Below are 24527 nucleotides of genomic sequence, written 5' to 3'. Positions count from 1 at the left end.
CACGGTCCGTTTGCCACGATTTACGTACGCCTGTAGATTGGCAGCGGTGGAATTTCTGCGAACTGCGTGAAATCGATCCTCGCGATGAAGGACTTTCGAGGAGCAGAATATTAACGCTCGAGATTCGACGAGGTTTAATGCGATTTTATTCGAAATAAAAACGACTGCGAGTAAATCGAATTGGAATTCATGCAATAAGTTAGTGTCGATGCGAGATAATTATTTGAATCAATCATATTTCTAAACGAATCGAAACGAACGCGTTTATCGATTCGCTCTCTGGCTTGAACTGTGCTGATCTTAATTCGTGCAGTGTCGGTAAGATAGGTGGCGTTCGTGCGGAATTAATAAGTTCTTCTGTTTTTTCAAGTTTTCTGTTTTGATCTTCGAATATTGAGAAATCCTTTTTGCGGATAGTGTATTTTATCTAAAAGGAGTCGATTTTTGAATTTTCGACTAGTCGAAGCGCAGAACTTAAAACTCCCTGAAGCAACGAGACGTTATTCCAGTGTTTTGAACTTTAACGTTCGAATCTGACGGAAATCCTTCTTGATAGATCGTCGTTGATATGTAAAATGAAGCTCAGGATGCATCGAAGAATGCGATCGTTTGCGTGCAAACGTTATCGAGGCAGTCGGGATCTTCGATACGCCTCGCAGACCTGTTGCTGCGTAACGCGTGCACCTTCGCGATAGCGCCGTGTCTATTTTGGCTCGCCAGTCGAGCCGTGAAAGCCCACGCGGAACGATCCTTGTGGAAAAGCTTGTAAACGAAACGTATCATTTCGTTCCCCCTCGTTTCTTGTTTTACGGCGCGGCTCTGAATAGTTCGCGTGTAGGGAACTTGAACGCGTTACAGTCGAGATATCCATCTATCCGTCTGTCCAATGTTATTACGCGAGCAAAAATTACAGCCCAATTTTCGAGTGAAAAGCTGCTCGAAGCGCCTCAGAGCGCAAAGGGTTAATACTGTAAAAGCACACAGCGTTCGTTGGGGCGCTGATGGTCGGATGTACGAACCTTGCGAGCTGATCCTTTTCGTGTCTTCGAGGATATTCGCTAATTGCGTGCCTGAGAGCCACGCTAATCCACGTCCATCTTTGTCTAACTGGTTCCCACTCTCATCGTGAAAAATGGCTCGCGTTTGTGATCGTAAAATGGAACGTTATTAACGTTTCTTCGTTCTCAGCTATGCTTCAACGAAATTGAGAATTTCGTAACGAAACGAAACGATTGGAAACCTAAAATTAGAAGAAGCGTTCGACTTAGAAGATACAGGGAATTATTAAGTTCAATTAAGGCATACCAATCTTGGTCTCGCTGTTAGAAAACTCGCGTTCTCCTGAGTTAAGCGATTTTTAAAACGTTGAACAATCCTCGAGGACTTTTGGGGTGGAGGATCAATGGCGTATCAACGTGTAACTCTCCAACTCTTGAGTCCTTAGCCATCACGCGAAATTCTGGGGTGATGGAGAGCCAGACCTTCTTGCACACTTGGTCCCCTAAGGCAGTAATTCTCAACCTGGGGTGCGTGGTAATACTGAGAACGGATAGTGAACATATCGAAAAATTTCATTGCTTGAGAAGATATCTTACAGAAGATTTTATATATTTTATTTTTCCAGAAATACGTCCAGCATATTTTTAACCAATTTCTTCTACCTCCGTTCGAACTGTTTATCCTTTGAAAAATTGTACACTCCAGAAACCTTGTCGATACGAAATCCTCTTGTTTCATTTCATTTGAAAGAAAGTTATTACCTTTTTAGCACTTTTTAACAACATTATAAAACTCTTTGGGGATAAGCACTAAGCTACTAATCAATCTCTCTTTCATAAAATTTTTAGTAGATCTTACTGATTTTGAGTACATTATAATTTTCTTACCCTTCGAAATGAAGAAATAACGTCACAGGATTAATGTCAGCTAGCTTGATCCCTTTTAAAACTGAACTTAAGCCACGTTCAAAATAAACGACTCAAATCCTCCCTCTAAACATCGCTTTAAATCAGAACGCGAATATTAAACCAAAAGAAGGGGATAATGTGTGCGTGTGTGTGTGGAATTGAGACAATATCGGTGGGAAATGATATTCAGCGAATAGGAGAAGTTCAATTTAGATGGTCCAGATGGTTGACACCGTTATTCCGACGATTTACGAAAGCAAGAATTTATTTGAAATTATCGACAAATGGGGACAGCGGGAAATGAAACTGGTTTGGAGGTGAATTGGTGGCCACGCTAAGACAGATATGAATTTTTTATCGAGCTGTACGAACAGCCAACCGTACATCGAATCGATACACGGACAATTGGGGAAACGTGCACGAAAGGATCGCGGCGCTTCCAATGGGACTAAGAGTTTCACGGATTCAGCACGGAAAATTATTTTCTTTCGAAAGAATTTGTTTTAACATTTCGTGCTGGCTCGTACGTTCTCCAGACCTGAACATCGTTGCGGGAAATGTTTGGACAGATTTGGTTGGAAATGTGTTTACGCAGCAAACGGATGATTTCTGAGAGCGTAGGGATTAAAGCGTGCTTTGCTTGGAAAGAACATGAAAAGAGGTATAAAAGTTGTGAGCGAGGTTTTTATAAATAATTAAGTACCATCAATTTTGGCGAGTTATTTGTTCGTTGCGTGGATATATTATTTTTCCCTTTTTTTTCAATCATATGTGTTATTTTTGGGAATAAATGAGTTAGGAAGCCAGAAGTCGAGAATTTGAAGCATTCATGTTGGTGAAATAATTAATCGTTCCCAGCGTGAATGAGGAACGTACGTATTTACGAGTTACATTGAAATTAACCCCTGAAAATTGTTATTAGTTCCTTATATACATTCTAAACATTCCTTTAATCCATTAGAAACCAACATTAGCAAATCTTTTCATTCATCATTCATCACAAACAAATATATAAACACTACTTTAGTATAAGTCAAAACCAGCCTCTTAAATTTGAAAAATTTACGAGTTACATTGAAATTAACCCCTGAAAATTGTTACTAGTTCCTTGTATACATTCCAAACATTCCTTTAATCCGTTAGAAACCAACATTAGCAAATCTTTTCATTCATCATTCATCACAAACAAATATATAAACACTACTTTAGTATAAGCCAAAACCAACCTTTTAAATTTGAAAAATTTACGAGTTACATTCAAATTAACCCCTGAAAATTGCTATTAGTTTCTTAGGTACATTCCAAACATTCCTTTAATCCATCAGAACCCAACATTAGCAAATCTTTTCATTCATCATTCACCATAAACAAACATACAAACACCAGTTTCCTTCTAAATCAAAATCAACCTATCAAATTCGAAGGATATACAAGTTGCATTCAAACTTACTCTTCAAAATTGCTACCACTTTTCAAATTACCCGTAAGACACTTCTTTATTCCATTAAAATCCACCAATCCAACCATTTACAATTCACTCATTCGACACGCACCACAAACAACCCCCTAAACAACCTCGAAGAAGCAGTGAATTGAAACGTAGCTTGAAGCACCTAACAATTTAATCGGATCCTAAGCCTCAGCCACCCAAGGATTAACGCGAACACGATTCCATCGCGACAGAGGACAAGAAATGTCCCAGCGTCGAATTTCGCGTGACTCGCAGAAAACGTTATCCACGCGCTCGACACCCACCAACGAGAGAGTAGATACATTTTCGCTTACGTTAGCCGCCTCTGCGGTTCATCAGGGGCCTGGCACAATAAACACCAGCCGGTGGATCCTCTTACGAGCGGTCGTTGCGAATCGCCGCCGCTGTAAACCCGATTATTCCCGTGACGCGCGTAGCCGAACGAAGGAATCCTCGCCAGACGACCGTAAATGTCTTCCGTTCGACCGTAGCGATCGCATCCCTGGAGAACATCCGTCGATCGGAACGATTCCTCGCGACGAGAGTGGCACGCGATTCGTTTTACTTACCGCACGAGACGTGATGTAACGTTGCTTTTATCGAAAACGAAAACAGAGAACGTAGCAGGCAATAAGATGGTCCTGGATAAGATCTCGAGGTCTCTGCACATAGTTCTCCAAAATGGCTGTCGTCGATGGAAAACTTTCTCGGACGACACGGATTCAACGATTTACTAGAGCCATTCTCTCTGCGAGACTTTGCAACGAGGCGCGTCTCAGAAATTCTTCTCTCATTGTTCGCGTTTCGAATCGATCAACGGTGAGTAACGTGTCGAAATTGCGTATCTGTTTACAAAGTTCGATGGAGGAGCTCGGTGGCTGTGTGCAGATTAGTTGATCTTGGTAATTTGTTCAACGATTCTGCAGGATCTTCTCGCGCATTCTTGGAACTTTGTAGTTTGGCGCTATTGGGATTTGGGGCGAAGGAAAAATTTGTTACCTGAATAGGAGTTTCGAGTTAGTTTGCTAAGTCTTTATCCTGTGAATTAGTGTGAAACGATGACAGACTTTCGAAAGGTTCACCTGGCGTTTTCTTTGTGGTTTCTCGAATCTCAAACTTCATATCAGCAATCTGGAGTGAGCACACTTATAATAATAGATTCATTTTTAAAATTCTAATATGTGCTACCAAAAGTCCTTTTACATTACATTTGTGGTAATATCGCACAGATTCACAGCACTCTGTATCACTAAAAAAATAAAAAATCACAGACATACAGTAGATAAAAGATAAACTACCTTACAAGAGCAATAACTTAACTACCAAGACATTTAGTCAATAAAAATATAGTCAATTCCAAAAGAAAAGACCAAAGTTCATCTCTCTGGATTCAAGACTCTATTACACTTCGATTAACAAGAGCTCGACTCCCATAAACTAATATACAACAACCACTCTCCAACAGAAACGTTCTCCAAGAACTCGCACCCATCTTTTACAAATGGCGACGTTTCAAACGCGCTAAAAGTTCGTGTGAACGAGCCGCGACAGCGAGTTAACCGGTGGCGGTCGAAAATTCGCGATGGCGTTGCTACTCGTTGGGATTCTCCAACAACTCGTTCCACTGAAAACGCGATCAACGTCTCGAGGCACCAGCTGGCGAAAGTGAACGCGAACTTCTACAAACGGGGATATCCTCTTTGTTGCAGACATGACTGTGTTCCTGGTGAACGGACTGGCAGCGTTGGTCCTCGTTGCAGCGACGGTCCACGGGTTTTCTGGGCCAACGCTGGTCATGGACCAGGACATACCTTCGAGGACCTGTCGTTACAGCAGAGCATACTCGATGATTCAGGTCCGTTGCGCGAATCTGGGCCTCGAGGTGATCCCTCCTACTCTCAAGACTGAGATCCAGGTGAGACTAAGCTAGTAATTCGTTTTTGTGTGTCCTTGAATGTCAATTTCACGCAGTTTTCACTGGATAAGTTATAGTATTCAATTATTCGAGCAGAGATTTGTTTGATTTTTTAATATGAAATACATGCTACTGGCTAAAATTATTGGTATAGAAGTGTATAAAGGTATTTTGCAATCCTTGAGAAGAAATATTTTAAAAAACAAGTTGAAAGTATCCTATGAAAAAAATTTAATTTGAAGTTTGATTAATTGTTGAAGCGTTTTGTCTATTTATTATTCTGTGTGTTGTTATAGTTGCGTGATAGCTTCTTATTTACTATGAATTTTACTATTGAAACGTAGTTAAAACGCTTGTGCACGCAAAGGCTGCACACTTAGATGTAAACGCAGAATCAGCTGTTTTAATCCTGGGATATTTGCTTTACGATTTTACTGTTACACGTAGCCTTCTTGTAACCGTGGATAATAAATTTTTACGACAACTTGTATCACTTATAATGCTTCATCACGTTTATAACTCTTTTACGAGAACTTGCATCATTTATGATCTTTTATTACATCGTAGCTCTGCGTCTGATATTGCGTCAATTGTCGATTTTTTTTTTTTAGATCGGTTTATGGTTGTTTTTGTTCGCGAGCAAAAATTGCTAGTCAGAATGACTATCGTGAAAAAAAAATAATCAGGAATAATTGCCGTGTTGAGCAATCCGTTTAAAGATAATGTGCCATTGTTGAGAAAATACTTAAACCATTTCAAATGCGAACGAATTTCATATTAGTCAAAGCTTGACCAATACTAAAATACAGAATATTAATAAGGAATAATTAAGTGAAAATATTAAATATTAAGCGATCCAAAGGTTTTTTAAAGTACAAATCAAATTGCATCCACGTGTGTCGTAGCAGCTTAAATGTTTACGATGGCATTAAAATCGTATGACGCATGGGTGACATCTTACGACCGCTCTTTACTCTCAGATTTGATCAAGTCACCTTTCACGATATTTCATTAACGATACAAATCTAAAAATGAATGTGTAAATAAGGAGAATGCCTCAGAATTCCATGTTCCATGTGTAATCTATTTTTAATAGACAACGTTTCCGGATAACGAAACGTATAAAACTATTAATTAATCCTTGTCACTGTGTCAACTTGACATCAAGGAACAAACGAGGTCCAAAAAATGAAGAGTGCAACAGGGTTTAACAGTGCTGAGTCAGAAACTAGAGGCTCACCTGAAACAAAGAGCACACATCCTTTGTTCTTCATAAAACGTGGAAGTAACCGCAGAAATATCACAGTTTCTCTCCAAAAACCCAGTGATACGTACATCGTATACACTTCTGATCATTTTACTAAGACACAAACAGTGCTCTTTTAACCCTTTGCACTCTTTGATCGCAAAGACCCATGCAAACACCATCGCCACGTCGTTTAACATTTATTCAAATAATCTCAAGCATTTACACTGTATACAATTTTTCATTGCTACAAAGTTACTTATATACTAATATCGCGTTCTCTACATATCTGGCGCTTACAATAACAGTTATTTGCTAGCACTAAAAAAAAAGTTCGTTAACAATATCCACCTAGCTTCTACCACCTCTCCATTGGAGCAATAATAAGCACTTACACATACTATACCATAAATCAGAAGCTCTCTCGAGAGTACACCACTCGCAACACTCACCAGCAAGCCTGTTAACCCTTAATCGATCGACAGCCACCTTACTTCTTTCCGTCCAAATAACCAGTCTGACTCTCCACAGATCCTGGACGCGTCCACAAATAGAGTCAGGATGCTAACGAACGACAGCCTGGCCGCGTACACGAACCTGGCCTATCTCTATCTGGGCGACAACTTCATCCAGGAGATCCAAGAGGGCGCCTTCGATAATCTGCGTTACCTGAAGGTGATCGATCTATCGACGAACGGTTGCGACACTCTACCAAAGAGCCTCTTCCGGCTGCCCTATCTGCAGAAGATTTACGCGTCCAAGAACAAACTGAGCGACGACCTCTTCACTCATTTAGAAGTGAAGTCTCCGTTGGCATTTCTGCAGCTGTCCAAGAACAAACTGAACAAAATCCCCCAATTGGGATCCCTTCCTACGCTGCGCCATTTGAACGTATCCGAGAACAACATCAGCTCCGTGAGCAGCGAGGATCTAGCGTCGTTCTGCTACCTGGTGGTCATCGATCTGACTAAAAATCCGCTCAAGTTCGCCGCAGGAAGCTGCGAATGCGTCGCGTTGAAATCCTGGCTGGCGACACGTGGCATTTCCTCGCGTCCGGTGTTCAACTGCACCGAGGAGGTGAAACAGGGCTGCCAAGCGCCAAGTATTTTCAGCAACAGAACCCTGGAGCTGTACCAGCGGTGCACAGAGATACTGCGGTTGCAAGCGGAGACGGAGAAGGCGCGTAACACGTGGATACTGGTCGCCTGTTGCATCGCAGGGTTCCTCCTCTGTCTGTTCGTGGGGCTGTTCTGCGTGCACAAGCGGAACAAACGCAAGAAGAAGAAGAAGCTGAAGGAGGAGCAACGGTTGAACGCGAACAACGCGAACACAGAGCTGTTGAACAGCAATCTGCGCCAGCCGGAGAACACTTGAAACGGACGGCGTCTGCGGTCGTCGAGGCGGTGGTGCAATTAGTTCGATTCGGTTTTGTCCACGGGATTGGACGCGAGCTTTAGTTCACGGACGCCATCCTATGTCTGTTTTTCAACGAGGCTGCAGGATATTAATCCTTTGACGAACCTGCGAGAGGGCGTAACGGAGGAGGATCGAGCGCGATTTGTTTAGAGTAGGGAATAAAAGTTCTGTTTATCGTAAGACTTCCGGATCGAGGAAATCGGAATCGCTTCTACCGGATGGAGGACGCGTGGAACGTATTAAAGGCTCGATGCGGATGTTGTACGCCTGTTCGCGCGGAAAACGAGCTCCACAGCCAGTTCTGGCGCGGGAATATTAGGTTGCCAGTGCTCGTCCGCGTTCCTCGCGAATTCCTCCCCATCGATCTCCTCGAACCGGAAGCCCTCGCTTCCGCGAGTCTGCGTTTTCCATTCTGCGCCCGTGGAATTTAAGAGACGAGGCTCCGTGAGTCGAATAGGGAGCCGTTCTGTGTACCAGTTTGTCGTTAAATCGTTCAATTGTACCGCGTAAAGATATTTATAAGTAATCACGAATTTAAATGTCAGCCGAGAGGGAGCCGAGATCGAGACTAAACGCGTGCGCGTCTGTTTAAGAATGAATGAATTGAAGCGAAACGGAATGAATGTCGCGGTTCAACGCACAAATCTCGAGTTTGCCTGCAAATTTCTGTCGTTCATCTTGTCCCTATTATCTAGTGATTAAGCAACAACACTGGTTGTCGTTCACGATGTCGAGATTACGATATTCATGTTACTATTATCTGGCGGTCGTGTTGGGATTTGCGGATATTCTAAAAAATCGATAGCTAGCCAAATACGTGAAGCGAACATCGACCAGGAAGGGATACACCTTTAATCCGATAGATTTTAATCGATCGTTCGTCGAGTTACGTCGACGTGCGTACACCTGTTTGTCTGTGTGTTACAGCTCGAGTCGTAACACGTACGCCTCTCGAACGATCCCCGTTTCGTCGAGGGAGGAAGATCGTTCGAGAGCTGATTTCATTCAATTTTACGTGGGATGTTTTCTTTTTTTACGTTTACGTGTATGTATGTACTTATCGCACATGTTAAATATTCTATTTATTTATATCCAGCGAGCGAAAAATATTTTTCTTTTCTTACCTCTGCGCCCAGTTTCTCGAACGCTGCGTTTCTACTGAATCTTTTTCTTTTTTTTAACCACGAGTGTACGTGCATTGTACTCGAAATTTCGAGTTTAGCGTGTCATTGCGCGTTTATCTCTCTGTTTTTCTTTCTTTTATGGAAGGTGCCAAATAACGTCAGTCCGTCGCTGCATTTACTGGGTGATTTCGCGAGGCTTTTTAGTTCAGATTCGGTAATTTGGAGAAGATCAAGGCTTAAGATAACCAGTTCCTACTGTGCATACAATTCCTCCTTTGGTTACCTCATGTTCTGTATTGCGAACGACCACGGTACTTAAACGAGGGCCGCTCTGCCCGTTAAAATAACGAAAAGACTACACTTAAGATACAAAAAGCTGCAATCTGCCAACCGAATGAGAAAATTCTCTTTGTACGCGCGTGTGTTCTGTACTTAATCTCTAATACTACGGACTTTTTCTATTCATTTCCTTCCACCGTACCTTTTAATGTCCACGTACGATATGCAACTGCGATACGTCGTTGTATGTATGTACAAAATGTTACTGACCATTCGACAAATTCCATTAAATAAATCTTAAATCTGCTCCACTATTGTTCTATCCCATAGAGAACATCTCGAGTGAAAAGAACACCTCGTACAAATTCATTTTCACCTGTACTTTCCACGCAAAAGCGATGGAACGATCGAGCCTTAAAGAAAGCCAATAAGCTTCGTTTAATATCTCGATTAATTATCAGCAATTGGAGTTACATAAGCGAACAGGTTTCTCAAAAACGTCTATTTAGTCGACTAACACAAACGTGACAAGAATGTTCGCGTTCTCGTTAAATTTCCTTAACGAACGTTCATCTGTTTACTCGTAAATTCGATTGCACGAGCTGTGCATTAAAATAACAAAATGTAGGCTAATCAAGAATAATTGCTTCCAACGTTTGCCCATAATTTACGTTGCGCTCGTGGATATTTTTCCAACGAATCTTCGAGTTATACCCAGGCTACGTATCGACAGTCATTCTCGTCGCTGGCGAAATTAATATCCCGGATATAGGAAATCCTTCATCGCGCGAGCCTCGACTGTGGCGGTCGCGGAGGATCCGCGATTGGGACACGCTCGTTTAATTGAAACGAAACTTTTAATCACGCAATAACAATGCCCTGTTGTTTAGGTAAAAAAGATATTAATATCAATTTATGCGTCAGAGATAATCGACGAGACGCAACGTTTGGCACGTTGCCAGCTACATCGAGACAAAAGTTGCTCGGATATATACGTTTCGCGGGTATATCGTTTACGCGATGCTATCGTGGCAACTTGTTAAGGTCCGTGCTGATAGCTTATCTGGAAAATTCACGAATCTGCTCGATTTCTATCCGTCGTACGCGAGATACTAGACGAAATTACGAGGCCGTTTCTACGTTTCGAAACGTATTTTATGGTCGCGTGGAATAGAAAAAGAAATATACCCATGTCGCGTGGACGTTTCTTTCGCTGGAGGGGAGAACTGTTTTCGAGTGTAATTAGTGCGCGCGACTTATACGCTAAAACGAACGATGCAGCTGAAAATAAGATACCCTTCGAGTTATCATGCCCGGTTATTTTCCAAATAGCCTGAGTATCAGTCTATAATACCATATATTTTTTTGTGGTATCAGGTCAAGCGATATAACTGTTTCTAACGGTCAGAAGTTGTAGCGTGAAGTGAATAAGGTTCTCATAATTTGAGAGATGTACCTTTGCAAGCATTTCTCGCAACGATTACTCGAGGATCCCGGTTTTTGAGTCGCATCGATTCCCACGAGAGGGTGCGAGATATCGCACAGCATCTGCAATGTGAACACGATCGATCCCAGTTTTTATAGCGCATGAAACGACGCAGATCAGATACAGAAATTAGCATCGTACGTGGAGAATCGAAGGAAGTCTTGAGAAGAAGACGGTTTCTCCCAGAAATATGTTTGTCGAGGAAAAACGCGAACAAAAGAGAGACGAAACTCTGTGCGAATGAAACAGATATCGATGTTACGTTCGCATGCAACCGCAGAGTTTACACGTAGTTATTAAAAGTGAACTTCCCAGAATATGTATGACGTAATTACTGATGCAACAATTTCCAAACTCCGTGGAAACTATACTTCTCCATTCGTGACATAACACGATCCGTTCGGGGTATTTTACCGTTATCTACTTTAACGCGTTGTTACCTTGCGACATATTTTTCCAGACTCGTCACCTCTTTTCTTTTTTTACGTAAGCGATGTATTTTAAGTAAATACGTGTTTTCCTCTACGTTTGTTTGCAGTCACTCGATTCGTACAGTTACATTTGTGGTTTTTCTTTTTATCATCTGCTCTACGTCAGTTTAAGATTTTTGGTCCGTTCTGAAGGTGGCACATCTAGATTTAAATCTATTCTATAGGTATAGTTTTGTGATCTTAGCAATAATGTTTCTGACTATAAAAAAATATTTATGCTTCAATCTTTTAGTTATAATTATTCAATTAAATAAGATTTTGAGTCCGTTCTGAAGGTGGTACATCTAGATTTAGATTCATTCTATAAGTGTAGCTTCTTGATCTTAGCAATAATGTTTCTGATTATAAAAAAATATTTATGCTTCAATCTTTTAGTTATAATTATTCAATTAAATAAGATTTTGGGTCCGTTCTGAAGATGGTACATCTAGATTTAGATCCATTCTATAAGTGTAGCTTCTTGATCTTAGCAATAATGTTTCTGATTATAAAAATATATTTATGCTTCAATCTTTTAGTTGTAATTATTCCATTGTGTTCATATAATTTTATGGGATGATTGTTATTATTGTATTTTATATAGTGTTTCAGTGATAGAGGGTACTGCTGCTATTTAATACCTTCCTGCAACACCTGCTCTTCTCAAATCGACCGCATTTTTCTAAACGTAAGTACAGCTGAATAATTTGTACGGTATCCGTGCAATTATCTTGGTACTTAGCGACGTTTTATCACTGTGATAAGTGATGAGCGGTCCTTGCTATCAAGGTATGCTTCTCTAACTGAGGTACCAATTTTATCTAGAAGTAACCAACGATAAACGAAACTGTGTAACTGGAAGATTCGTAAAAACGTGCAGTTTCATTTACCGTGTACCTATTGTATTAATTATTTATTAGATAACGAGAGCTTAAACAGATGATTTATTCATATCTGCTACTAATTTTCGCTTATGTACGAATTTACGTGAAGGAGGATATGGCATTTCCGGAAAAAACGTGGACAGAGAAGTAATAATTTTGAATATGCATTATTTTTAAGTAAACAGAGTCTCTGGAAACCTGGTTCTAGAGAACCATGCGCGCACGTACTCGTCGGCTAAAGGTACAAAGTTTGTGCATTTATATAATTCCTCTATCTCTAATTATTTTAGACCAAATGCGTGTACGTTCCTCGACTTTGAAGATAATTTTTATTTTATCAATTTCGAAAGAGATAGCGAGCCAGAGGCAGGACGCGTAAGGTACCGAGTAATTTCATGACAAAAAAATCGATGATCGTCGTATTCGGAATATGTAACAGCTCTGGAATTATTCCATATTTCGAAATTTTCGATCGTAACGTGAACGATTTTTAAAAACTACTTTGCGTCGCTCGCAGTGTTATCGATTCGACACAAAATAGTTGGCATACCAGTACTTTACTATATTGCGGGGAAATATAGTTACAATTTGTTAGAATACTTTATACGATAAGTACATCAAAAAGGTAATACGTTCTTTAGCTAATTCTTTTTTTCCTGTTACAGGTGTCATAGAAGAAATTTAAAGGATTAACGAAATATAACAAACGCTCTTCAATCAATCAGCATTACTTTATGACCAACGGAGAGAAGAAAAAGGAGGCAGTGGAAAAAAGGAAGGAAAATGAAGAAATCAGCGGTGCATTATATTATATATTAATTTAGTCTCATTATATATTACTTTTAAGCTGATTACTATGTTTTATAATATAATACGCTATGGTATATTTAATTATAATTGCAGAAATGAAAAATATCGCGTTATATGTAGATTTACCACTGTAAAAAAGTCTCCTTGCAATTTATTGTACACCCTTTTTAATTTGATTAAATAAACTAAAATTAAAAGGAATACAACCAGCTTTATTATTTTCCTTTAAATCTGTCCACCTCCATTCCGCTTTCCTTATCACTTTCCATAAATTAGAATAAAATACATAAATTAGAATAAAATAAATAGAATAGGATTTGCAACATAACATATATTTTAAAAATTTCGGGAATTCCCGGAAATGACGTCATTTTCCAAGAAATAAGAATACCTCCTCGCACATCATATTCTCCTGATACAAAGTCAGAAAATCGGGATTTCTCAGGCGAAATACCAATTTTTGAAATTTGAATTTCCCGCGCTTTTTTCGGATACCTCCTATGACGTCATGTTCTCCCGATACAAAGTCGAATTTTCAAGATTTTGGTCGAAAAATTGGAAATGTATCAGGAGAACATAAGTAGTGAGGAGGTATGCGTGCCACTTCTAGGAAAATGACGTCACTTCCAAGAATCGCCGAAATTCCTGGAATTCTCGATGACGTCATTTCCAAGAAATGGCACTATTCGGATACCTCCTATGACGTCATGTTCTCCTGATACATTGCCGATTTTTCGAACAAAATCTTGAAAATCCGACTTTGTATCAGGAGAACATAACATACAAGGAGGTATCCCAAAGTGCCACTTCTTGGAAATGACGTCATCGAGAATTCCTGGAATTGCCGATACCTCCTATGACGTCATGTTCTCCTGATACAAAGTCGAATTTTCAAGATTTTGGTCGAAAAATCGGCCATGTATCAGGAGAACATAAGTAGTGAGGAGGTATGCGTGCCACTTCTAGGAAAATGACGTCACTTCCAGGAATCGCCGAAATTCCTGGAATTCTCGATGACGTCATTTCCAAGAAGTGGCAAAACTCGCTTACCTCCTATGACGTCATGTTCTCCTAATACAAAGTCGAATTTTCAAGATTTTGCTCGAAAAATCGGAAATGTATCAGGAGAACATAAGTAGTGAGGAGGTATGCGTGCCACTTCTAGGAAAATGACGTCACTTCCAAGAATCGCCGAAATTCCTGGAATTCTCGATGACGTCATTTCCAAGAAATGGCAAAATTCAGATACCTCCTATGACGTCATGTTCTCCTGATACATTTCCAATTTTTCGACCAAAATCTTGAAAATCCGACTTTGTATCAGGAGAATATGATATGCGAGGAGGTATCCGAAAAAAGCGCGGGAAATTCAAATTTCTGAAATTGGTAATTTGCTCGAGAAATCCCGATTTTCTGACTTTGTATCAGGAGAACATGACGTCATAGGAGGTATTCGAATAGTGCCACTTCTTGGAAATGACGTCATCGAGAATTCCTGGAATTCTGGCGATTCTGGGAAGTGACGTCATTATCCAGGAATTGACAGATTTACAGTGATTTTTCAATCAAGAACCCGATTTTTGGATTTTGTATCAGGAGAATATGAAAGTGTAGGAGGTATTTGAAAGAGCGCGGGAAATTTAAATTCGGTCTAGGGCTGTATTTTACGAGATTCTCTCGTTTAAGGATTGGAATAGGCTCTTCTATGATTGGTGATCGGGTTGTTAAATGATTAAGCAATTAATTAACAGTAACAAAGCATTTATTGAAGCTTTCTAACAATTTGTAAGCTATAAAAGTAGTTTTACAAACTTATAAATAACATACACAAATCCATGTACAATACATCTTATATAACTAAAACTTATATGAATTCTTGTAAAAGATAAACGTTGGCTGAACTATCATGCTGATTTCTCCTTTCTTCCTGACGGAGGAGCTGGTGATTGCTGTTTCACAAGCTTGCAAGCTTTCTTATCCGAATTCCTGATAAGATTGTGGATTTTATAGATGATTCACGTTTTAATAATAACCAAAGGATTCATCTCGTGTCCGCCAGTGTTAAATTTCTTAAAATTATCCACGTTCCTATTGTTTTTTCCAAAGTGATCCAGTTCTGCACAGTCATTGCGAATCCTGCAAAAAATCCATAGATCCAATTAGTAACTTGCATATTGATAATCAATATTTATACGTGCATACAATTAAATCTAAATCCAACACAAAATTCACTAGAAGCGAAACAAAACTACTGCAACAAACTGCGAATCTTATCTTCGATTGTTGCTAAGCCACGCGAGCGATCGATCTGAAACACATTTGAAACAATATAAATCCGAAAGAAGAAAAGATACTATCGCATCTATCCACCCCATCGATTTCCATAATCGAATCGAACACGAATCCCAAACTATCGTCTCGAAATTACAAACGATCTAAAAAAAACCCACGATCGATAATCCTGTACATTATTAGAAACAGACTCGCGAGATGAATGGCTTATCCGCGTATCTTATCAACGCGACAATCAAATTTACCTATACCACACAGTAAAACGTGTCTGTTTTAACCAGTTAAGTGCGTTCGACGTGTATACACGTCGCACCAAATCTCTACTGCTGTGCGTTTCACGTGTATATTCGTTCTGTAAAATAAAAAATTACCATTCACTGTAAAAACTCGAAATCTCAATAAAATGTAACAAGAATATTATTTGCTGGTATGTTCCCTTTATATACATAGCTTGAAGTTTTCTAAACTATTTTCTTACTTTTCTTGTTTATTCTTGCTACCTTCAATTCCTCCTGTTTACGTATTTTAGTATTTTTTGACAATTTTCAAGCTTCTAGCAAGAATAACGTATTCAGAAACGAATTGTTAGTCTTTGTGACGAATAAAAACGTAATCCTTCCTCGTTTTTCGTCAAATCTATGATAGTACTATTTACCCTGCGTTCGTCGTGTATACTCGTTGAACCAAATCTCTACTGCTGTGCGTTTCACGTGTATACTCGTCGTATAAAATAAAAAATTACCATTCACTATAGAAACTGGAAATCTCAAATTTTATTGAGAATAAGAATATTATTTGGTGGTATGACACCTTTATATTACCAATACGACCGCTATGTATTTCATACGGAGTGAGACTCGCGTATCAAAACTAATTACACATGTAACCTAACTAAATACATTCGTAAAATGCACAAAAGTACCATTTGCCTTGCGTTCGACGTGCGCACACGTCGTTGCTTCTGTTTAATTCCGCACCCTGCGCTGATCTATTCAAACTAACTTCCACAGTTAACTGGTTAACTCGCGCAGTTAACTTGTGTCATCGAACGCAAGGCAAATGGTACTATTGTACATTTTACTACATGTATTTAGTTAGGTTACACGTGTAATCAATTTTATAATATAAAGGGAACATACCAGCAAATAATATTCTTGTTACATTTTATTCAGATTTCGAGTTCTTATAGCAAATGGTAATTTTTCATTTTACACGACGAGTATACACGCGTACACGCACCACAGTAGAGATTTGGTGCGACGAGTGTACACGTCGAGCGCACTTAACTGGTTGACTGCTTAAGTCCATCTCGCCCAACTTACCAACTCTATCTGATAGCCGTGTGGACGCTCTCGCGAACTTACGTCCTCGCGAAATGCCGTCGAATAACATCCACATCATCCGTTCGTGACACGACGCGCGAGATTGCGATCTGCAATAAGAGGCAAGAAATAATGATTGATATGCTGGATTAGACGGTAATCGTGGGGACCGCGCCGCGCCACAGATTCGTCGTCGATAATGGCTGAAACACGGTCCTTTGGTTGGTCCGCCAAAAGATGCCGTCCCCGTCGAGCGTGCACTGTCGCCGCGTGGAGAAGAAAGAAAAAAAAGAGGCGAACCGGCGACACGGGCGTGAGGGAAAGACAGAAATGTGCCGATATGTATATCCGGCGATATCTGCAGCCGATCACGTGTCGGTGTTAAGGTTAACCAATGACACATGGGAGCGCGAGCCAGTCGAAAGCACAGTCGAGCGACGGCCTTTTGCAGGAGTGGATGGTCGCGCCCGCCAACGAACGAACCGTTCAGCAACACGGAAAAGTGATATGGGATATTCGCGCACTGGGAACTAGTTTGGCACGCGCTTATCACCTTAATCGATCGTAAGTGACACGAGTCTATGTACGAGCATTTATTTATTACCATTCGACGCTTTCACAGACGCTTTTCCCTGGCCCAACCGTGCGCACGTCAAAAACTTATTCTCCTCAACCGAGCATATAGATATACGTACATGTGTGTACGCACATTGGGGACACCGTTTCCGCGAATCGTTCACGCGATCGATGAATCACTTTTAAACTGGAATTGCGGATTGTTGATCGATCGTGACAGTCTAGAAAGCTGTTATCGATATGTAAATTGAACCTGGTTCCTTAAAACCTGGCTTTTTATCGAGGTAACATTTTGGTGGACGAAGCCAAGGAGGGACACGTGTTAGTCGATCGGATCGAACGATCAATGACTCGTCGATGATACCAGGCGATTTGATTGGGTTGTTTTTTTTTTTCTTTTTTTTCTGTTTTTAAACGTCTCACGCTTTAAGGCGCGCGATAAAACGGCGTTACATAAATGGAGTGAAGCGGTCGCTGGTCTCTGTGAAAGGTGACCAACGCGCTCGAGTAACGCAAAGTTGTTTGTTGGTCCCTGCCTTATCGCAATGTATTCGCGTGCGATTGTTTAATGCAATTCGCGAGGAGATTCGCGATCGACTGCCCACGGGGATCACTAAAAATAGACGAGGGGCACAGAAAATCTGAACGATGATATGTATCGATGCTGATTTTATACCGCTGATAAGGACAGTTGATATTTCCCAGCGCGTGGTATCGGGTTATTGAATTTGCTTTGTACACTTGTTACAGAAATTGGTTATCATGGCAAACAACGCGTCTATTTCGGTTAACACTCGACTCTACTCTGCTGGTTCCGATAGTAGATCAGTAGAGATGCGTGCACGATTGCCAGCTTAATTGTTGTTTGTTAGTATTTAATTATAATTCCAAATGTAACAACAGCCCTCTCTGATTTTCTCAAAGTTCGTGTTGCCTCGTTATTTGTATGTATTTGTAATGAAAAAGAAGAAATAAAGTTGTGATAAAATAATTTTGCTCTTTTTTTTCTTTTTTTAGGGAAGACTAGATAATAAACCAGAAAACCATCATGGATGGGAAGGTAAAAGCGGAGAGGAAAAAGAACCCCAGGGAAGGAGCGAATCCTCTTAGTAGCATAACGTTCGCGTAAGTTAAAAATACAATGACTTGTACATTTTTTATGTGTCATTGACTACTCATAGTAACACGAAATCAGGATGATAAGTAAACGACGCTTTAGAAGTGTCTTTTCATATCAGGTACAAGAAAGACTTGTGTAAACGTTCAGAGAATGTACTATCTGAAACTCGGTTACTCGACAAAGAAATAAATGTTTATTGTTATCTATTAGAATAGAAAATCTTTTGTAGGAACCTTTCTATTATCTTTAATCAATTACCATTGATATTAGCGGCTTGAAAACAAAGATAATGTAATTGGAGTTATTTAGCACAGTCATTGATATAAAGATAATGCGAGGTAAAAAAAATTGCTGCCACCAAATTATTGACTCACCGATTATAGACTCGAACCGAAACGATATCTATTGTAATGGTAATAATTAATTTTAATTCACAGGTTCACGTTACCTACATTTTGGGTAGGCTGCCGTAGAGATTTAGAAGTGACTGATTTATACAGACCTCTTAAAGAGCACACGAGCAGCTACCTAGGCACAAAGATAACAAGAATTTGGCAGAAGGAGTACGAAACGTACGAGAAACAGAAAAGCCTTAACGATGAGAGCGAAAGTACTGATAAAAAATATCATGGGAAAAAGAAGTTAAAGCAGCCCAGCTTAGTAAGAGTGCTGATAAAATGCTTCGGAGCTCAGATAATGTTGTATGGAATAATTTTAGCAGCTTTGGAAATCACTCTCAGGTATAGAGTTCATTCCTCTTATTAATAATTTATTATGATCGCTGAAGATAGAGTGATTTAATGTCCAACGAATTAAAAGATTTTCTTGTTGTTCAGATTATCACAGCCTCTGTTTCTTGGCCTGTTGATCCATTACTACAATCAGATGAATTTCGAGCCCATACCGCCACACACTGTAACGGCCAGATTAGATAATTCTTCCGATTCGCAAGTTCATGAAATTGAAGATGCGATGAAACCGTTAAGTCCCTAAACCCCGTTAGATCCTCTACCCACTAATCCTCTTCTGTTGTAACTGGCACTAACACGTTTAACTTATTTAAACGTTACCCTCTTAGAAGATTGATTAATTTTGCTTGTCATGTAGTTAACATAGAGATAGTATTTACTAATATTAATTTTGAGGCATTGTATCTGTAGTGTGTGATTGAGCTAATTAATTAGCTAATTAGCCACTTTATTGTTCATAGATTTTAATCTTCTTCTTTCGTTCCACGTACAGGGTGCTGCAGCCAATATTTCTCGGGCAGCTGTTACAGTACTACAGTACTGCCAAAATGACGAAGGCTGATGCCTATTTATATGCAGCTGGCGTAATACTGTGTTCGGGCCTGCTAATATTTGTTATTCATCCGTACATGATGGGAATACTCCATATGGGAATGAAAATGCGAGTGGCTTGTTGCACGCTGATCTACAGAAAAGCCTTGAAGCTCTCAAGAACTGCTCTGGGTGAGACGACAATAGGACAGGCAGTGAATCTGTTGTCTAATGACGTGAACAGGTTCGACGTAGCGATAATACACTTGCACTACTTGTGGATCGGACCGCTCGAGACTTTCATCATAACGTATTTCATGTATCAAGAGGTCGAGGTGTCCGCGCTCTTTGGAGTCGCGATACTCCTGCTGTTCATTCCCTTGCAAGGTACAATAGAAATTGATAACATCAATTCACAGATCTTCAGATATAATGCGTGCATAGGCATTTTTATATCTCATGCTACTGTCTCCTTTTGATTTTTTTTCTTTTTTTTTCTCTCTCTCTCTTAATCGTACAGGGTATTTGGGCAAAAAGTCTTCGATATTCAGATTAAAAACTGCTATCAGAACAGACGAGAGGGTGCGATTAACTAATGAAATTATCACTGGTATTCAGGCAATCAAAATGTACACTTGGGAGAAACCGTTTGGTAGTTTAATTGAATTGGCAAGAAGGTATGCTCCACTTATTCGAAACTCTGTTATCTCTGTGTACATTTGAATTGTATGACACAGTTTTTGTGTTGTCGCAGGAGGGAAATCAGCGTTATAAAAAGCATGTCTCTAATCAGAGGTATCACGATGTCCTTCATTATGTTCACCACGAGGATGTCCCTTTTCGTCACTATATTAGCATACATTTCGTATGATCGCAAGATCACTGCCGAGAAAGTATTCATGTTACAAGCGTATTACAATGTTCTGCGCCAAACTATGACCGTCTACTTCCCGCAAGGTAAACTCGAGCAAACAGTTGTTCATAACAATTAAATTGCGCCTAATGAAAATTTAACGAACGATTGTTTCAGGGATAACACAAATGGCCGAGTTGTTGGTCTCCGTGAGACGTTTGCAAAATTTCATGATGTACGAAGAAGTCGACAGGAGAAACGAGGACGAAAGAGTGAATCAAGCGGAATCGAAACACGAGACGAAGAAGAACGATGTAAATAGTATACAGGAGGATGTTGAAGACGTTAAGACAACTAAATACAAGGATGAGAATATCATAACGATACACAATGCCAGTGCCAAATGGCTGTCGTACGAGCAAGAGGACACGTTGAAGAATATTAACATTAATATAAAACCAGGCGAATTAGTTGCCGTTGTCGGACAAGTCGGGTCTGGCAAAAGCAGTCTACTTAATGTAATATTAAAAGAATTGCCTTTGAAATCGGGTACCATACAGGTTCGTACTGTTTCTTATTAATTACACCTTGTCAGTCTTATCGAATGATCGTTAAATGTTAATGTTCTGTTCCACAGGTGAATGGCAAAATTGCGTACGCTTGTCAAGAACCGTGGCTGTTCGCTGGTTCCGTCAGACAGAACATTCTGTTCGGTAGAAAAATGGATCAACATCGATACGATCGTGTAGTTAAAGCGTGCCAATTGCGAAGAGATTTCAGTTTGTTACCATACGGCGATAGAACGATCGTTGGCGAAAGAGGGATTAGTTTATCAGGCGGACAACGCGCCAGGTTAATAATTACACGCTAATACAAATCTCCTTTCAAACATAATCGTGTCGCGTTGCAATTAATCGAGTGATTTGTACTTGCAGGATTAATTTAGCCAGGGCGGTTTACTCTGAGAACGAAATGTACTTACTGGACGATCCGTTAAGTGCCGTAGACGCACACGTAGGCAAGCACATCTTCGAGGAGTGTGTCATGAAGTACTTAAAGGGGAAAACTAGGATCCTCGTCACGCATCAGTTACAGTACCTGCGAAACGTCGATAGGATAATCGTGTTGAAGGACGGCGAGATACAAGCGGAGGGGTATGTTTCGTGTGCTTTCGATCCTCCTTCAAGTTGAATCATTCGTTCACATCACGCACTGCTTATTCCAGTTCTTACAATGAGCTTGCTTCGGTAGGAATAGACTTTGGGAGGTTGTTAGAGAACGAACCGGATGAGAACGAACCGTCAGGATCTGCTCCTCCTAGCAGGAGCACTTCCAGAAACGCCAGTATTACGTCTCTGAGTTCGTTGAAAAGCAATCTTACCGAGAAAGACGATCCAACTGAGGTAAGGCGCATCTACGTTGGTAATTTCATGCGTTCTACCGTGTTCCATCATCTACGAACTTTGTTAAACGCAGGTAGCAGAGACACGATCGCAGGGTAAAATCTCTGGTCAAGTCTACATGGGATATCTGAGAGCAGGCGGAAATTGTTGTGTCCTAGCCACCGTTCTTGTACTCTGTATACTCGCGCAAGGTGCAGCCAGCGGTAGCGACTTTTTCATATCTCAGTGGGTTAACATGGAGGAAAAATACGTAATTATCACTGGCGTTATCTTACGTATTGTACACGCTACTTACACTTCCACGCGGTTTCCGCGATGCAATAGACAAACAGGAACTTATAGGCCTCTCCTTTCAAGGTAAACGAGACGGAGGACGGACGTATAGTGCAAGACTGGAAGGGACCGATCACTCGTAACGTTTGCATATACGTGTACAGCGCCTTGATCGTTTCCACAGTGATAATCACACTGCTCCGTTCGGTCACGTTCTTCACGTCGTGTATGAAAGCCTCAGTGAGATTACACGATCGTATGTTCCGATCCATAAGCCGAGCGACGATGCGATTCTTCAATACCAACACGTCTGGTCGTGTACTCAACAGATTCTCGAAAGACATGGGCGCGATCGACGAATTGTTGCCAATGGCCCTGATCGATGTCTTGCAGATCGGTTTGTCCCTAGTCGGAATCATAGTGGTCGTCGCGATAGCCAACTACTGGCTGTTGATACCGACAGTGTTGATAGGAATACTCTTCTACTATGTGCGTGTTTTCTACGTGGCGACCAGTCGTAGCGTCAAACGACTCGAGGGAGTTAGTGAGTACTCGTTTATCTCTAACGCAATTACCCTGATCCGTTCATTGTTTCCCTCCTTCAAAAGAAAAAGCTCACTTTTCATTCTATGGTTCTATCGTTTTTTTCTCTGATATAATTGTATTTATTAAACAATTTTTACTGACGAACGCTAGCTCGATCGCCTGTGTTTGGACACCTGAACGCGACGTTGCAAGGACTGCCAACTATACGAGCCTTCGAAGCGGCAGAGATCCTAACGAAGGAGTTCGACCAGCACCAAGACCTACATTCCGGGGCGTGGTACATATTTATATCCTCCTCGAGAGCGTTCGCGTTCTGGCTGGATTTCCTGTGCGTTGTCTACATCTGCCTGGTCACGCTGAGTTTTCTGGTACTGAACGACGACGTCGCCGGCTCGAAGGACGGCGGTAGCGTGGGGCTGGCCATAACGCAGAGCATTGGATTAACAGGAATGTTCCAGTGGGGTATGCGGCAGAGTACCGAGCTGGAAAATCAAATGACGTCGGTGGAGCGAGTGTTGGAGTACACGTAAGCATTGGAACGAAGTAATTAATTAGGACAGGCATTGGTAAATCTGACCCGTGCGTTGACGAAGCGCTGTACTTTGTTAGATAATCCGTAAACGAGATCACGTTTGATTGCAGCATCGACGAAACTGCACGCACGGGTACAGATGATTGCTCGTGACTAATTAATCCGTTTGAAACGATCACTTTTCCTTTCCTTATAATACGAGTGATATTTTTAGTAACGTGGAGAGCGAACCAGCGCTGGAAAGTGCGCCAGACAAGAAGCCAAAGGAAACTTGGCCTGAGGAAGGCAAGGTCGAATTCAAGGACGTATCTCTGAGATACGATCCGGCTGAGGCGCCTGTATTGAAGAATCTGAACTTGATCATCTACCCTCAAGAGAAGATAGGAATTGTTGGGAGGACAGGCGCTGGGAAGTCGTCCTTGATCGCAGCGCTTTTCCGACTGGCGTATCTCGACGGTGTCATCGAGATCGACGGAGTGAAATCGAACGAGATTGGGCTTCACGATTTGCGCTCAAAGATCAGTATAATCCCCCAGGAACCGTTTCTGTTCTCTGGTTCGTTGAGGAAGAATCTGGACCCATTCGAGGACTACAGCGATAACTTGCTCTGGCAAGCGTTGGAGGAGGTCGAATTGAAAGAGATGGGTCTCGAGGCGCACATCAACGAGGGTGGTTCGAATCTGAGCGTTGGCCAACGTCAGCTGGTCTGCTTGGCGCGCGCGATCGTCAGAAACAATCCAATCCTGGTCCTCGACGAGGCTACAGCGAACGTCGACCAGCAAACCGACGAACTGATCCAGAAAACGATTCGCACGAAGTTCGCGAGGTGTACAGTGTTGACCATCGCGCATCGTCTGAACACCGTGATGGACAGCGATCGAATTTTAGTGATGGACGCAGGCAGTGCTGTGGTAAGCATAGAAACGTAACTTATCGATCGTGATGTACGAAAGTTGGGGAGAATCTAACGTGTTTCTCTGATCGTAGGAGTTCGACGCGCCTCACCTGCTGGTACAGAAGAATGGATATCTGAACAGCATGATAAACGAGACCGGACCAGCGATGGCGGACGCGCTGAGGGAAATCGCTCGCGAGAGCTACGAGAATCGCACGTCCACTGCCCTCTAAACTAATTTCGCAACGCATTTGCCAATTTCCACGTGAAACTTTACATTAAGCGCAACTGTTCTATCGACGATCGTTTTACAGTTCCATCGCGCAATGCGTTTCGCGCGATTGTCAGCCCACTGGTAGATCACTTACAGTTTACCAAAGCTATGTTATTCTTCGGGATCCATGCGTCACCGAATTCCACGTTCGCT

General features: G+C 41.1%; 2 protein-coding genes across 4 annotated transcripts in view; both read left to right on the top strand.

The window, feature by feature from the left end:
• Positions 1 to 7915, top strand: part of Lapsyn (Leucine-rich repeat activity-regulated protein at synapses) — a 63326-nt gene extending 55411 nt beyond the window's left edge. For both annotated transcript variants that reach the window (XM_076901634.1, XM_076901635.1), the window contains exons 2-3: positions 5088 to 5293; positions 7071 to 7915. In XM_076901634.1, the coding sequence (XP_076757749.1) occupies positions 5088 to 5293; positions 7071 to 7913 (1049 nt within the window). In that variant the 3' untranslated portion in view covers positions 7914 to 7915. The remainder of the gene's footprint in view (positions 1 to 5087; positions 5294 to 7070) is intronic.
• Positions 7916 to 18215: 10300 nt separating this feature from the next.
• Positions 18216 to 24411, top strand: LOC143427453 (putative multidrug resistance-associated protein lethal(2)03659). Of its 2 annotated transcripts, XM_076901610.1 has the most exons (15): positions 18216 to 18323; positions 18756 to 19058; positions 19155 to 19298; positions 19561 to 19985; positions 20119 to 20275; positions 20353 to 20555; positions 20629 to 21011; positions 21089 to 21303; positions 21387 to 21605; positions 21677 to 21854; positions 21928 to 22104; positions 22212 to 22671; positions 22824 to 23199; positions 23420 to 24116; positions 24193 to 24411. In XM_076901610.1, exons 1-15 carry the CDS (start codon positions 18247 to 18249, stop codon positions 24331 to 24333), a joined length of 4155 nt encoding a protein of 1384 aa, XP_076757725.1. In that variant the 5' UTR covers positions 18216 to 18246; the 3' UTR covers positions 24334 to 24411. The 2 variants fall into 2 exon arrangements, with proteins under 2 accessions (XP_076757725.1, XP_076757726.1); XM_076901611.1 differs by lacking the exon at positions 19155 to 19298.
• Positions 24412 to 24527: the final 116 nt, after the last annotated feature.

This window comes from Xylocopa sonorina, chromosome 9 (assembly GCF_050948175.1).
Source record: "Xylocopa sonorina isolate GNS202 chromosome 9, iyXylSono1_principal, whole genome shotgun sequence".
NCBI lineage: Eukaryota > Metazoa > Arthropoda > Insecta > Hymenoptera > Apidae > Xylocopa > Xylocopa sonorina.
The sequence above is the reverse complement of the archived record's forward strand: the minus strand, read 5'-3'. Positions and strand labels throughout refer to the sequence as shown.

Bases quoted from the DNA above. Each gene is read 5' to 3' on its own strand.
- LOC143427453 (XM_076901610.1), top strand. From the start codon at position 18,247: ATGGATGGGAAGGTAAAAGCGGAGAGGAAAAAGAACCCCAGGGAAGGA. The intron at 21,304-21,386 runs GTTAATAATTAC...TTGTACTTGCAG, and splicing joins TCAGGCGGACAACGCGCCAG to GATTAATTTAGCCAGGGCGG. The intron at 24,117-24,192 runs GTAAGCATAGAA...CTCTGATCGTAG, and splicing joins TGGACGCAGGCAGTGCTGTG to GAGTTCGACGCGCCTCACCT.